This window comes from Epinephelus moara, chromosome 16, assembly GCF_006386435.1.
Source record: "Epinephelus moara isolate mb chromosome 16, YSFRI_EMoa_1.0, whole genome shotgun sequence".
Lineage (NCBI taxonomy): Eukaryota > Metazoa > Chordata > Actinopteri > Perciformes > Serranidae > Epinephelus > Epinephelus moara.
The window spans coordinates 13,526,474-13,543,507 of NC_065521.1; the positions used below are offsets into that span (position 1 = coordinate 13,526,474).

Here is a 17,034-nt window from a genome sequence, read left to right on the forward strand (position 1 = left end):
GACCTGCCAGAGTGGCTGATGAAGTAGACAATTACCAAAATTTGCCAGCATTTGGCTCATGGCTGCTGTTAATTTTTCACTCTTGTAGTCATACTTCACAGCCAAAAGGCTTTCATCGTTATTATCTGCAGCAGGAGTTATTTTAACCTCGTATTACCTCTTTAAGTGATTGAAACACGCTGACTGTGTTCAGAGCAGCGTTGACAGCTGAGTGGACCTGCTAGCTCAATTGACCATTACATTAAGACCGCACCCGTAGGTAAGTTCAAAGTCACAGTAAGCCACTTATGGACAAAAATTCTAATTAAATTGTCAGTGTTGCATAAGAGCTCTTGAAGCTCAAAAGTAGAGGTCAAGTTAATCCTAATTTACTAATAAAGATAGTTTATCAACTGAAATATGTTGTAAGTTTGGAGTTACATTTTTCTATAATGTAGTTCTCTAAAGACAATTTATGAATGTATAGTATCTGTCAAATATTATAACTTCGTGATGATACATTTTATATTATTACAACTGCTATATTTACTATATTGCCATTCATTATCTTTTTACAGTAGCTTCCACATGTTGTAATAGAGTTATAATTGTTGACAAATGCATTAACGATTATATCGGCTCACATTATAGTGTGTTATAAACCATATGTTACATGTTTAAATACTGCTCATACCTGCTAAATAGTGGTGACTTAAAATAAAGTGTTGCCATTATAATTAACTGCAAACTGAAGGTGTCACTTCTTAGATGTAGCTGGTATCCCTTGGATCAACATCTTTCCATATTTACCAAAACACAAGGACGAAGTAAAGTAATGAGATTGAACTGAATAGCAGCAAATGCTCAGCAGTTAATGACCACACATGCTGGGAATACAGCAAGACTGAATGTATGCATAACATTAAAGAGCTTACAGAGTTGAATTAAAGCCCACTGGAAAATAATCTGCATGGCCGACTTCAAATTTAAACCTGGAAAGATGTCAATTAGGCAGAATTTAGGCTTTCTCTCAAAGAGAACAGCACAGAATCAGCGTTGTGTGAGTCTGATTCTACAGTAAACAAGCGTGTAAAGAACTGACAGCTTGAAACTTGTGATGGATCTTCTGAAGGATCTGACGAAGCAAAAAAGTCGACTTATATTCGTGCTTCCTCAGAGCAGGATAATCCACAACAATAAAGATGACGGCATCATTTGGTTTGTTTCAAGTCTGTGTTTGATCTTTATTTCATTGTAGCTGCGTTGAGCATTGTTATATCTGTGCTGCTTCATGTTACACTCTGCTTCACGTCAATCACCCGACACCTACAGGAGGGAATGAAAGCCTCCAAAAACGTTGCTTTTCCTTCAGAAAAATTAACTCTATGTCGTTGGGGTTTCGTGGGCCTTGGCCAGCAGCTTTACATTTTTGGAACCAGAAGTGACGGGTGGTCCACTAATTGGAAGATTGGCAGTTCGATCCATGTCAAAGTATCCTATACTGAACCCTCATCGGTGTGTGAGTGCGTTTGAATGTTTACTGATTATCAGGTGGCACCATGAATGGTGTGTCAACCACCAGTGTGTAATTGTGTGTGTGAATGGGTGAATGTGACTGAATGTAGTGTAAAAGCGCTTTGAGTGGTTGGAAGACTAGAAAAGTGCTATACAAGTGCAGTCAATTTACCATTCACTATTTTCTCTGTGGGGTTACGCCATGGTTACGTTAGCTAACCAATGTTGTTGCAGTGGTAGCGACTTGTCATCGATCACTCAACGATTATTAAAAAAAGGCCCCGCCCGTAATTATGTATAACCATAAACCTTAATATAAGTCCCCCATTTTTTGTTGTACCAGGCTGTAAACATGTTTATTTCTGCTGTAAAGTTGGACATTTTAACATGGGGGTCTATGGGGATTGACTCATTCTTGGTGCCAGCCTCAAGTGGCCATTAGAGGAACCGCAGTGTTTTGGCATACTAAGCAGCTTGATTTTTAAAATTATAATGGTGGTTGATGACCTGCCATAATGGCTGATGAAGTAGACAATTACCAAAATTTGCCAGCATTTGGCTCATGGCTGCTGTTCATTTTTCACTCCTGTAGTCATACTTCACAGCCAAAAGGCTTTCATCGTTATTATCTGCAGCAGGAGTTATTTTATCCTTGTTTTACCTTTGAAACACGCTGACTTTGTTCAGAGCAGCATTGACAGTCTGTGACCATGTTTACATTTACATGTCTGCACTTTAATATGGGGGTCTACTGTATGGGTATTGAGTTGCTCTTAGAGCCAGCCTCAAGTGGTTATTAGAGGAACTGCAGTTTGTCCCACTTCTGCTTTGGCTTAACTTTACAGCACTGGGGGTTGTTGCTTGGTTTGAACAATATCCTCTCTGCCCAGTATTCTGGGCAGAAAAGATCTCTGGAGGATTTTGGAGCTTATTAGGAACTAAAAGTCAAGATATCTCAGCCGTAGTGGTTGGTCCACTTTTGCAATGATATTTGGTACATCCATATATCCATAGTGCCCAGAGAATTTAAGCGAGTGACATTAGAGAAAATTATCCAATGAAACATCTCAAAGTTCACTGAAAGGATTGGCCCAACTGTTTTATACAGACACTCATGGTTGCCCTTTTGGATTGGAATGCCTTGAAATTTGGTGCAAACATTTCATCCCCCTCAGGATAATTTCTTACAAGTTTAGCATTTAGCTCAAAAACACCGCTGTGTCCAAGTGCAGCCTCATAGCGCTGCTAGCATGGCTGTTTCCTGTTTTTAATCTGTCTCTCAAGCCCCCTCAACTTTATAGAAGTGAGATCTAAAGTCACTGAAGCACCTTAGAAACTATTGAGCAATAAGTGATTAAAAAGTACATTTTAAAAGTGTAATTAAATATACAGCTTGTATTGCAACATCATTGAGGGAAAGGCGCATGATATGTTGATATAAATGAAGGGATAAAGTATAAAACTGGTGTATGGGTGCGTCTGTGTGAGCTAGTGTGTACCGATTCATCATCTATTTAACGCCCCAATTTTCTTTACGATTTTTGTTTCCTTTACTATTATTCATGTATATTTAAAACCTCTCCTGTCTCCGTGCAACTTTACTACTGTAATTCAGTAGATTCTAATTAAAAGAGAGCTTGATCATTAACCCAGCTCCACTCAGTCTCATGCAGAACAGGCCTGTGTTTGCCAAATCAGCGTGTTTACTTCCCCGCCCTCCTAATGGCGACTGAACATTTGTACTAACAGCCCCAGTTTATAGCCAGTGTTACAGCACCGCTGTGACAATAAAACAGGTTTCTATTGCAGCTTGAGTGTGAAGTCTCTCAACCAAGATAGATGGTGATATTCCTCTCGCCTCCAGATATGAAACTACAGTATGCACTTAGTATCCCATCTGTCTCCACACAGACCTATCAGCAACAGTAGGAACTCTCCTCTTTTGTCCTTGTGTCAGTGTTTCTGTACTGTTCCCCCTTTTTTCTGTATGCATGTACACACAAACACACTGATTCCAATGCAGCGGTTTTTCCTCTTCCAGACCTGGACTGAATGGGCTGTGCAGTTTATTTTTTGTTTTCTCTTTCTCTCCATCTCTCCATCCTCCATTGCTCTCTCCCTCTCATTTTCTTAAACTGCAAAATTGCCGTTCTGCGGTTGGGAGCCAGCTTCGATTATCTACGCCAAATTCCCTGATAAAGAACTGTGTTTCTAGGCCTATTCAAGCACTTAAAGCCCCTCTAAATGGCTTTAGCTGCAGGGTCCCCTCTTTGGAGACTACACACACACACTTGCACACACACACACTCCATTGCAGTGAGTTCAACACCCATCATGGGAATGATCCAACTGCAGAGTAATTTCTCTTTTTTAAGGTTTGTCAGCACATACAAATCTCTCTCTTTCTCTCTCTCTCTCTCTCTCTCTCTCTCTCTCTGCCCCCCCCCACACACACACACACACACACACACACTCTCACATTCCTACCAGCTCACAGCATCTGTTAACACATTTTCACCCCTGTTGGACAATTAGTGTGTGTCTGCGTGTCCATGTGTGTGTATTTGTATAAAGGAGACTGTCCTCACAGGAGAATTGACAGCGTGTGTCGTCTGTCCAGATAGCGGTAATAGTTAAATTAAAGGTGCAGTATGTCATTCTTGAGAAAGAGTCTAATTCCCAGGGCTTCAAATATCAACAGTTTGAGTTAGCAGTTTGGTTCGACTGCAACCCAGTGAGGTATGAGGACCTATTAAGGTGAAGGTTGATAAAAGAGGGGACTCTTTTTCACTTTAGAAAGATTAAGCAAATGTGATGTCTCAGTCACTTCTTTAGAAGAGGTGAAAGGATTGCTTCCCCCCTTCATCTTACCCAGTTTGTAATTTTCCTTTTACACTACGGTTCTTCTCACTGCTAACTAACTGTGGTCCTGGGGTGGCACTAAGCAAACATGTGCTTCCTCTTATACACAAACTGAACACCAGCCACTTATCTGTACCTGCCAGAGATGAGCTACACCAGGAGAGTGTAATGTACAAATAGGTTCATGCTATCCTCTGAGATCCAGCCTGGGCCGAGTTGAAGTTGAGCGTTCATGCTGTTGTTTTTGTTTGTTCCTACTTGTGTGAGAGTAGTTTGAATAGCTGCTCTGCCTCTAACCTGCGCCCTTTTTACTCAGAGGAGAAAATACTAGAAAAGGTGTGGGAAAGCACTCACACACACTCATCAGGTACCAGTTGATGGAGTGAAATATTTGTAACAACAAAGAGGTGGTGGCACACTCGTATCATCCATGAACAAAAGTTGCTGTTGACATTTCTGCAGATAAAGAATCCAAACAAATCCCTCAACTTTACAACAACTCTGATCAAATGTGAATTTTATGTTGTTGTGGTGGAGTAGATTGGAGTGCTTTTGCACTCCTCTAATGTGTGACGTGATAGAGAGACAGTTATACAGAGATACAAAACAGGACTAATCATACAAATATATTTAACTCGAATGGAAATCATTTCAATGCATATACGGTTTAATTAGTGTAATTGTAACTTTTTGCCATTATATTGAGATGTTCACATAAACTGTGATTAAAACCACAGAGCAAAGTCTTTTCCTTTGAGGTGTCAGTTTGTTGTGATGTCTTTTACCCAGGCCCCCAGCTTTAAAGCCAATGTTTGTAGTGGCCAATAATTGGGCCCAAAAAGTCTTTTTCCCATGGACTTCCATAGAATGCTCCAGGGATGATGTTTTTCTATAGGCGGACACAAAAGTTGGCATCGCCCTGATTCCCTCATCAGAAGGCCTATGGGAATTTTCCATTGGATTTTAGATCTTTGCAGAATTTAAGCTCTGTGGCAGACAAACGTTGATGATACATAGATGTTTTGCTCAGCAAGATAATCTTCACAAATGAACACCGCTTTCGTGATTTTTGAAGCCTAAATACAGTCACCAGAAGTAAAAACTAACATTAGGCTATAAACGAACTCTGCCACAGTCGCAAGACTTAACATCCCTACCACAGCACGGCTATAAAGCTGTGATGATGTTCTCTAGTCTCATTTAGCCACTTGTTAGCAACCACTTTTTTAAAGACACATAAAAGCTTCAAAATTCACAAATGAGGTATTTACTGACGTGTTTAATGTCATAGAGCAAAATGTGAAAATCTCTTGAGCTTGTGTTAACCTCAGACCTTGTTTCAGGCATTGAATCAAAAACTCATTTGAGAAAACCCATTGACTTCAAGACAAGGGACCTGGGAGTACAAAAAAGCTAACTCATTTCTTTAGGACCCATTTCTGAGGCACTGTACTATGAAAGAGACGCCTGTATATCAGAAGATTTGATCCATTCAGTCTGATAACATTTTGAAAGTCTAGAAGAGAGCTAAACGGCATAGTGCATGGCGTCAAATAAGTGAGGATGTTGGCCTGCCATGTGTGTAGCCAGTTTTGTAAAGTATTCTGTGAAAAGATGTACAAACACCCATGCATGCACTCTATATGTTACCAAGCTAGCATGCTACCGATGTTAGCTATATACCGTCTAACTTTTCACGTTTTTATGCTTACTTCCTGTGGCACAGTGCACACGGTGGCTTCTGGTTGACTGGCATACAGATGCAGAGCTATCTGGAAACCAGGTGTAACATCCTTATGATAGGTGTTTTGAGTGAGAGGCATGACTCATTTCTTCCCTTGTTTGGGGAAACTCCACTCCATTGCTACAATTATTATTGCCCTCTCCACCTACATGTATGAAATTAATATCAAGTGCTTCCCTTAATGGGAGTGACTGGCCCAGTGAGAATACCAATTCACACACACAAGAGGCCGATTGAAAAAAAAAAAAAATCAATTCAATTCACTCAAAAATGTAATGAAACCTCATGTGATTTGTCCATTACAGGGTGCAAAAACAAGCATGCTACTCTTGTCAGGGTTTTTTACTATATCTGAAAAATCCTTAAATCCCTCCACTCTGGAGAGCTTGGAGACAGGGCGAGCGTATTGTTGAAGAGACTCAGTCAGATTAAGAATGATTAAGGCTCAACCACTCAGCTCTGTTTGGTGTAGATTTGTACTGTACCATCTGAATGAGTGATGGCTGAGCTGCACCTGTCAGTTTGGAAGTTAAGTGTGTGTGAATGTATCTGTGGGTGCCCATGCATGAGACTGTATGTCTGTGTCTGCGGCTGTGTTTGTGTTTCCATGCATATGAATGTGTCTGGGTGGATTTCTGTGTGTATGGCTGTGTGTTTCACAAATATATGCATGTGTGTTCTTACAGTATGGAAGCATCTGTTTCCCTGCATGTGTGTGTTTGAATATTCTTGCTGGACAAAGTAGAGTCATTGTATCGTCTGCCTCTTCCTGCTAATCCCTATTGTTGTTGGGGAAAAAAACAGTGTGTGTGTCTGCGCGTGTGTTTATCCACGAGGAATTATTTAATGTTGAATGATTGCCATATAACTGAACAGCGTGTGTGTGCGTGCATGCTGCTGTCTGTGTGACAGTCGTGGAGTGCGACTGTAAATGAACCACTGTGTTCCCACTGCATGGTGCAGCAGCCCACATGTGCACACACATACTACACACACACTTCAACCCACCTTCCCTTTCTTCCTTCAGCCTCACACAAAACACTTATTTTTTTCATTCGATTCACACACAAGTAGAGGCATGGGGTCCAATTAATTTAGATGATATGGCATATTGTCATCAGTGTCGTCCAATTATTTTTGCATAAAAGATAAAACATGACAAAATGCAATTAAAAGACATCATCCGATGCCAGCTGAAACCTGGTATGGGTTTAAATTCACCTCACAAATGGAACGAATTAAAATGAAGAGTCTGTTAGTGCTTTGTCTGCCATAGCAGTCTGTCTGAATATGTAGAAATACTAAGTAAAACAGTGTGTTAAATACAAAACACATTGTTAAGGGAGAACAGTGTTTTTGCAAGTAGGTTGGTCTCTTTTTGAAGTGTTGCAGTTGCATTTCAGTCAGGAATGGCTCCATCATGTCCAAATACTCAGAGCTGATGACATTTAAAGGATGTGCTACAAAACATTTAAGTCCTTTATCAAGTTATCTTTGTTCTTTGTCCAACCTTATTGGCAGAATAAATGTCGGCATTGTATGGTTCCACAAAGCATGGGTACGTTATACTGTCATGTTGAGCGGATACATTGAAACTTTGTTTGTCCATGTTACAACACTGTGGTATCCTGTGGCAGGCTGTTCTCATGCACTGTTGATTAGGGGTGGGAATCACCAGAGGCCCAACGATACAATATTATCACGATACATAAGTCACGATAGAATATCATTGCAATTTTAAATGTGTTGCGATATATTGAGTATTGCAATAAAATATGTTGCAATATATTGCGATTTATTAACTTTTTTCAGCTGCAAATTATGTCTCCAAAGAAGGACTTTGTCAGCATCAACAGTTTTATCAAACAAAATAAAGTAGTTAGCTTGTTCATCTCACTTCAGTCATTTATTGCACCAAAATGTATCTAGTGAACTGAAAAAGCAACCCATTATTTTAATTCTTTTTGATATTAATAATTTATATAATAAAAAATCAATACTTGGTGTCTGTTTGATGGTACGATACTGCCACACAAAAATATCGCGATAATATGCTGTATCGATTTTTTTCCCCCAGTAATTCATGTGTAACCTACATATTTAGGTAGGCTGATGGGTGTAAAGAAGGAAAGGGTGGAGCAGGGAGGCAGGTTGGGGTGGTGGATGGGTCACAATATTTTCCCACAGGACTTTCCCCAGGAGACTGGTGTTTGGAACCATGTGTGTGAACTTGGAGTCAATTTAGGGTACATCGTCACCATGTCTGTTTTCCTAAATCTAACCACAGTGATGTTACTTGCCTAAACCTTCGTAACTTTATGTCAAGTACGTAACTTAACGTCAAGTGCTTCATTCGTGGGGTGCAAATTTATAGCATATCATATGAACAGTTATATGTGGATACTTTGGTTGTGTGTAGTTGTATGTGTGATTAAGTTTAGGCACAAATAACACTTGGTTGTGATGAGGAAAGGATCATGTTTTGGTTAAAATACCTGGTTTAGGTGGCACAATCTCCTCTGGAAAAGCAGCAATGTCTTGGTAAGTCAACCTCTTTTTGTTGCAGGAAACACAGCAAAGGGTTGCTAAAAAACACTCACCTTGCTGGAAACACAGCACTGACTCAATAAATAAGAACTGGTTTGTTGCTTGTTGGTCTTGAACAGTGGTGTGCAGTGGTCTGCAGCTTTGCAGGCGTTTTGTCTAGGCGTCCTGTCATCCACCATCCCCTCCACCTCCTCCTGTAGTTTGCAGTAATGTACAATGGCAACATTTTTTTCTGGTGAGTGGGCTGCTTTGCAAATATGTGACAGTATCGTGAAACAAAGCAGGTTAGAGCTGATAATCTCCCTAAGTATCAGGGAAATGTGTCAAAGTTTAAAAGTCTGTTGTTAACTGTTACCAATCCATAGCCTTTTTCGCTCTACTGACAGATGCATACACACACTTTAGATTCAAGGTCTTATTTCAAACACGATATTTATTGCAGTTTGTTTCACTGTCCATGTTTTCTTTCAATATAATCAAGTTCCTCATCCCCTCCCTTTCTCCTTGTCTTGTCTTATCTCTATCTGTTAAAAGCCTAGAGAGGAGGCTGTGAGTCGACTACAGTCTGCAGCATTAGCACTTGTCAATATTACGCCTTTTGGAAAAATGGATTCCAAATAGAAATCTCCTCACGTTCAAGAGTGTGTCCGCCTCCTGCCCCCGTTCCCATATCTCCTCCACTGTCCTCATCTGACCCACACTGTGACTGTAACTCTGCTACCATCTGTTGCAAGAAGCCTGGAGTTTAAAAGTGAACTGATCAGATGGAATTCTACACGCATACTTTCAGATGTCTGTTTTGCTGCATCTAAGCAAATATTTGAGTGTAAAATCCTCTTTTAAATCTCCAGCGGAACTCTTTAAATAACATTTTAAGTATTGTCACAACAACTAGCACTTCAGTCTTTTATCCAGAGCTTAGAGATAATTAACCCCTGTCTATTTCCTGAACAATCCCTTAATATTATATCAAATGTTTTAATTTACTTTCTGGCAGTCTTCTTGGCAAACTTTTGGCAGGACTGTTAATTGCATCACCGAGCATCAGAGTCCTGCATCACGTTAGGTACCTGGTGGGTGAGCTGCAAAAGATGTGTTCTGTGGTCGGGATTTTGTCTTAATTTTATTTTTAGGTTCGGCTCTGGGTTAAAGAAAGAACATGTGGATGGATGGATAAATTGATGTTTTTAAAGTTTTAATCCTCTGACTTTGTGTGTTGGCTTTGTTTTCTGCTCCAGCTGGAATATGAGAGCCTCTTCAATCAGGTGCATCACTACCAGGCATATTAACTATGACGATGTGCTGCTCAATATTATGAGTATAAGCAAAAAGAAAAACATTTAATTGTATTTCCTGAATTACTTTTGTTTTAGAGTTTATTATCTTAGTTTTATGTCCCAAAGGGATCACTTTAAACATGCTACGTAACCAAAATATTTAAATAGTATGTGGCTATTATAGGATTTGTGGTTTTGGATGGGGCCATGGATCTTGTGTCGACAGGTCAGGTTGGGTTGTGGAACTAATTGGTCAAATGTGTGAGTGGCGGATTGGGTGTGAAATTGCACATGGCAGTGCTGGGGCGGTAGTGGATCTTGAAAATCAGACCCGTTCAGGACTCTGCCGTGCATGGCCATTCTTGTGCGCTTGTGTGAGATAAACAAAACAGGGACCCCCTCATTGAAAAACAGCACCATAGCACCGCTAGAGGTCAAAAACTCCACAGGAAACCTTTAAGTAGTGTAATACCACTGTAACAGGATAAGCTGTTACGGAAAATGAATGAATAAATACAGTTTGTAAGATGAAGATGTTTTCAGAGATGAATACTCTTGTATTTATTTTGGAAAGGAAAAATTATTTTTCGTGGCATCTTTGACATCACTGCTGGATTGAATATGCTATTACCAGGCCTTTTGCTTCAATAACTAAACTATTGATTATCACTTAACCAATTAATTGACTAGATGTTTCAGCACTAGACGTTAATCAGCGCCATGCTCTGTTCCCCAACTTTCAGTCAACACAGATCATACTCCTGATGATGTGTAGAGCCTGAGGGGCTCACATGATCAGCAGTCTGAGAGGCACTCACTCTTGGGCTGGATGCAGACTCAGTCCTGAGAGCACAGCTCAAGGCTGAGGAAAACCCAATACACATTTATTTTTCAAATCAGATGATTTCTCCATATGTAAGCTTCTTGTTTAAACATGAAGTTGTAAACTAACTGCGCTCTCTCTGAGAGGTCGGTGGTAAACAAGGTTAAAGTTCTAATAACTTGAACTCTCAGCACAAGGTGTAAAATAACTTGAATAGCAAGGGATGTAAATCCCGAGAGGTGTTACAAAGCACAAGGCTCAGAGCCATCAGCGGTCCAAGCTGTGGCTGCTGATTATTTGTAGAAAACCAAACGCATGGGTTCACTGGCTTTATCAACAGGGTCATAAATGCAGGTGAAGGTACCAAGTGGTTCAATTCCAGCTCGTGTCCCCAACATTTTCTCTCTCCGCTGCACTTCATCCAGAAGAAATGTGTTTAAAATGGAAAGGGTATAAATGTAAATGTTTACACTATTTCAGTGGTTTGACCAGTAAGTCTACCATTACATATACTTTGTGTACATACAGTTTATGTATAGGCCGACGTGTTTGGACGTGTGCCTGTGTGTGTTTTAGTAGTAAATAAGATTGAATAGATGCGGGATGCACACACATACAAACACATGCACATAGACACAGACTGGAGCGTGGATGTGAGCTCCATGCTAAAGAAGTGGTGTGTATAAATTTGCCTAAGTGTTTGGCCAAGGTCTGCGGCTGTGTGTGCAATCGATGTGCCAACAGCAATAAATCAGCGCGGGACAGACCTGAACGCCTCTACGGCTTCATCTGATGTGGCAGGTGGGCTTCAGGATGGCCCTGACACACACACACACACACACACACACACACACACACAGAAGTAAAGGCCCGGTAATTCAAGGTTTTCCTGGGAAAAAAACACACATAATTTAATAACCACACAATTAAAGCATGAAGTGTCTGAATTTTTGGATCAGGGCTGTGTGCACCAAAGCAAGAGGACGGTTTGTGCCACATCACAATATTCTGACCCATTTTTTCCTGCATCTACAAGAACTTTTCTAACTCTTCATCCATTAATTCAACCATTTTATTTCTTTTGATCTAATTCAGACATTAGAGCAAAACTTTTAAATCAGTAACTTGTTTTTCACTTCCTCTTTCCTGTCATCTCTTTGTCCCAGTTTAGTCAAACAGCACCTGACATCATCAGCTCTCAGCTCCACTGGCTACTAAAGCTATATGGCCACTGAGTCCATGCTTGGTTTTGACTTATTTATAGAATTTGTAAAACACATCAGAGCAGGTGAGATGAAAATGCTGCAAAAATAGCCATCGTAACATGTCATTTAGCATAAATTCCCTCTGTCTTTTCAAGTGTGTGCATTCTTGTGTTGATCTGTTGTGCATGGGTGGTGCACAAGTGTGTGTGGGTAGGTCTGTTTAATGTCTATGAGTGTGTGTGTTGAGATGCGGAGAAGTCAGTAGGATCCATGAGAGTCTGTAAAAATCCTGTGGACCCCATACTGTACGTGTGCGTTGTATGTTCACATTTTGTGCATTTGTGTGTGTGTCTAAGATGCTAACAGTAGCTGTATTGTCCTAATGGGACAGGCAACAGCATCGTCATCTGGGCCACTGTAATCATGGCTGGGCTGGAGATGAAAGACACTATTGACTAGGAGTGAAGTGTCTGAGAGAGAGAGAGACAGAAAGAGAGAGAGAGAGAGGGAGAGAGAGGAATGTAATGAAAGGGAGGAATGAGAAACAGCAGCAGAAATAAGAGACGAGAATAGTTTGCTGACCAAACTCCATTATGAAACAGGCCTTCGCCTTGTGCTCTTTATTTAGCCGAGCATAAACCAGTGAGCTAATGAAAAGAAGGCTGGGCAGTGAGTGGGTATTGGCTGGTTTGAAACAGTTCCTGATGATATCAGCCCTTTGAACCACTATTTTGTGTCTGTACCAATGATAGATTTGTTTAATTTATTTAACCTTTATTTAACCAGGCAAGTCATTAAGAACAAATTCTCATTTACAATGGCGGCCTGGCAAAAGGCAGATGATTGTTTGACTGACATATCCTTGACAGTGACATCGGTAATGTCTTCTTTTCTTTTTTTTATAAATTTATTTTTTTGGGCATTTTGCCTTTAATGGATAGGACAGCAAGTGTGAAAGGGGGAGAGAGAGAGGGGATGACATGCAGCAAAGGGCAACAGGCTGGAGTCGAACCCGGGCCGCTGCGGCAACAGCCTTGTACATGGGGCGCCTGCTCTACCACTAAGCCACCGACGCCCCGGTAATGTCTTCTTTTCAAGGTTGACTCTAGAACTGGATGGTGCCTGTTCATTCCAATGAAAGTAACTCACCAGATACAAACACCAAGAATGTTTTTCTCTTTCTGGTTTGCCAGCAGAAGTTGTCGGTGGATGAAATCACTCTGATTGGTTAGTTCAGCTCAGTGCACGAGAAGAGAAATGGAAGTGAGGAAAGCAAACAAATGACTTAAGTCAATACGGCTCAAGATCGAAACAAACCTGTTATATTAGGTAAGATACTTTTTAGACATTGAGCTCTTTAACAGAAAAGGTTCATAACTGATTGTGTTACTGTTTGCAAGCACACAGGAAATATCATTTGTTCCTTCAACATTTGGTTATGTTGTTAATGTGCTAACTGGCCAACTAGCATCACAAACCCGCCCTGTCGGTCTTTTGGTTTCCCCTTTTTGAATGAATACAGGCAACTGACACCTGCTGGTATGGAGAGTTATTTACTGTCACACGGGTGCATAGCACGTAAGTGGTCGTTGGCTGTTAGCTTCATTCTGTGCGATGTGTTCAAGTGCAACTTTTAAGCTGAGACACAGGCGATGTAAAGTGACGCAACAGTCGGCCTTCGTCACCACTAGTTCTTTGATATTGGATTGGTGTGTCTGGGCCTATAGACTTTCCACTGAGACAATGCACATAAAAACGGCGTTTTTAGGCTCCAAGAAAGTTTTAAAAATGGTAGATCTTGGAATTGTTGGTTATTTCATGTCATTGTGAAGAGTTTTTACTAATATGATAGAGCTAGAGTTTTGTTCCAGTAACCCAGTGGACCACTGAGACAAACTGGCAGCGGGCCTGATTCTGCCATGGTATCTAGCTCTACGAATACAATCTCAGTTTAGCCATACCAAGGTGCTAAGGTTACACAGGGAAGAAGAAGCTACACTAAATTGGTTGCCTCTGGGTTTGCCAACCAGTAGAGTTTGTCAAAACAAAATGGCTTTTTACTTAGAATGCTGTGTAGTTTGTTTTCACAACCAGGACATTGATCCACAAACTTATAAAAGAAAAACTTCTGCAGCATTTTCCCAGTGTTTTCTTATTGCAACCAAGATCATTGTCTTCAGCCAAATAGTTCAGCAGTGGTCATGTGTCAAACACCACGAACATTTTTGTGATGTTAACTGACTCTGACATTTTCTGTGCCACCCATTGCAGTGCACCTCGCTTGCTTTCAGTGAACATTAATGGAGATGGACATGGTTACTTGGATGATTACATTTGGTTTGGCCTGACAGTAAGAGTAAGGTATGGCTGGGGATGGTGAACAGGTTTACGACTGATCAGTCTCTGCTAGTTAGAAGACAATTTGAGTTTCCTGACATCGGAAAATAATGCAAACTTTGGGTTTCAGTAAGAAGGATGTTTCTCATTCATTTCAGATGCTCTTTAGCAGGCATGTCACTCTCTCAGCCATGTAAAAACTTCCAATAACATTCGTCTTTATCACACAGTGGTAGCAACAATGTTGATAATTACATGTAAGCATGTGGAGCAGCCATGTTGCTTTTGCACTTGACTTTACCTGGCTCCTGCAGTGCATTCTGGGATAGGCCACGGCCTCTAGTGTCTCAGAAAGAAATGGGTAGCAGAAAAATAGATAGATGGTTCCATCTCCCTTTCTTTTTTCCTCGCTTTTTTTCCTGTAGTTTTCACTTATAGCAATCTTTCCCACCATCTCAGCTGCCTTTATATGAAACTGGTTTGGAGCCAAATAGCTTTCACTTCCCTCTGCCTCTCACTGTCTCTCTAGCTTTATCGTGTTGGACCATTTCTTTCCCCTTTCCTTTTTAGAAGCAGGATGCTTGTATTTCTCTGCTCTGTTGCTCTTCTTGTAAATATACTATAGGATTCTTCCTGCAGCCTTCCTTGTAATTTATGGATGTTTACCTGCTATCACGATGCTGCACATCAGTGGCTCTCCCCGTTTGTGATTTTGCATGTATATGTGGGTCTCCTTTTTTTAGGTACTGTACAAACACACTGTTTAAAAGAACATCTACATGATTTCTTACCTGCATACACTCTTGTGTCACATGTTGCATTTTTGTGTGTATTTGAAGTGTGTATGTATTTGGGTGCGTATGCTCACTGTGTCTGCTGGATCCTTTAATACCTCCAGACAATCAATACATAGAAGAGCAATGTTTGGCCCTGTCTTCTTTTAAAAGATGCACTCCACAGAGTGGTGCGAGCCAAGAGTCGAGAAGTCAATAAAACAAAGCCGATAGTGCCCTCATTTGTTTTTTCTTTTTTTTGGACTTCAGCATCGAGGCCTTCGAGTCTGAGTCCGTGGGCGAATATTTATTGTCTTGTCATTTCGATACAAACAAATGAATCCTTTTTGTCAGATCTCTGGAAGTGCAAAACACAAGTCCACGAAATGTATTGACATCTGTGTTTGCTAAGATTTTGCTTTGTTTCTCTTTCACAGGGCTGGTGGCGGACGAGGCTGAAGATCAGGGGATGAGGTTATAAAAACAACAGCGGAGAAAGGAGGGAAAAAAAAGAAAGGAAGTCGATTGCTAGGAAACTCTTCTTTTGTATCATCATACCCTGCAGTCCTAAAAGGCACTGACTGACCCTGTAGAGGATTACGCACTCAAAAATACACACCAACACCCACTCGCTTACACCTCCCCTCCCCTCGCCATGTCCTCCCACCTTAACCCACCCTTTCTCATCCTCCCTATTCTCGTCCTTCTCCTCTCCCTGTCCATGCCCTCCACCTCCACTCCTTCCTCCTCCTCCCTCCTCTCCTTCTTCCCACCGGAAGGAGGTCTCACACATTTGGTGGTCCACAACAAAACAGGCGAGGTCTATCTGGGCGCTGTCAACTGGATCTACAAGCTGTCTGGCAACCTGACCAAGCTACGAAGCCATGTTACTGGCCCAGTCACAGACAACCCTCGCTGTTACCCTCCTCCCGGTGTCCAGTCCTGCCCCCATGAGCTAGTGCAGACCTCTAACGTCAATAAACTCCTGCTACTTGATGCTGCCCATAACCGCTTAATTGCTTGTGGGAGTACTTCCCAGGGAATATGCCAGTTCCTGCGTCTGGATGATTTGTTCAAGCTTGGCGAGCCCCACCACCGTAAAGAGCATTATCTATCCAGTGTTGCTGAGGCAGGCACCATGTCAGGTGTCGTGATCTCCCCAGATCTTTTTGGCGGAGGTGGGAAACTTTTTGTCGGCACTCCCATTGATGGAAAATCTGAGTACTTCCCAACGCTGTCGAGCCGCAAGTTAATGTCCAATGAGGAGAACGCTGACATGTTCAGCTTTGTCTACCAGGATGAGTTTGTCTCCTCGCAGCTGAAGATTCCCTCAGATACACTCTCAAAGTTCCCAGCATTTGACATCTACTACATTTACGGCTTCAACAGCGAGCAGTTTGTGTATTATCTTACCTTACAACTTGACACTCAGCTCACTTCACCTGATGCGAGCAGTGAACAATTCTTCACCTCTAAAATTGTCCGCCTATGTGTCGATGATCCTAAGTTCTACTCTTATGTTGAGTTCCCCATTGGCTGCACCAAGGACGGAGTGGAATACCGCTTGGTTCAGGATGCTTATTTAGCCCGGCCAGGGACCCGTTTGGCCCGTTCGCTTGGTATTCAAGAGCATGAGGAGGTTCTGTTTACTGTATTCGCCCAGGGTCAGAAGAACAGAGCCAAGCCACCCAAGGAGTCGGCTTTGTGTCTGTTCACAATGAGACGGATAAAGGAGAAGATTAAAGAGAGGATTCAGTCGTGCTACAGAGGAGAGGGGAAACTCTCCCTGCCCTGGCTGCTCAACAAGGAGCTAGCCTGCATCAACTCGGTGAGTGTTTGACGCAGTGGCTCCCAGAGGTGTTTCTGTGATCATCAGTAGTCATGAAAATGATGTTATTCCTGACTGTTTTGGTTTGTGGTTGTGTTTGCATGTGTTTGTTTAAAACTGAAAAGACAGAATAGGCTAGTTTTT

The 17,034-nt window shown here is 41.4% G+C and overlaps 1 protein-coding gene across 1 annotated transcript in view; it reads left to right on the plus strand.

Annotated features, from left to right (window-relative positions):
• LOC126402426 (plexin-A1-like) overlaps window positions 1–17,034 on the plus strand; it is a 354,576-nt gene that overhangs the window by 38,701 nt on the left and 298,841 nt on the right. The window contains exon 2 of the mRNA XM_050064404.1: window positions 15,500–16,890. Coding sequence (XP_049920361.1) covers window positions 15,718–16,890 — 1,173 coding nt within the window. The 5' untranslated portion in view covers window positions 15,500–15,717. The remainder of the gene's footprint in view (window positions 1–15,499; window positions 16,891–17,034) is intronic.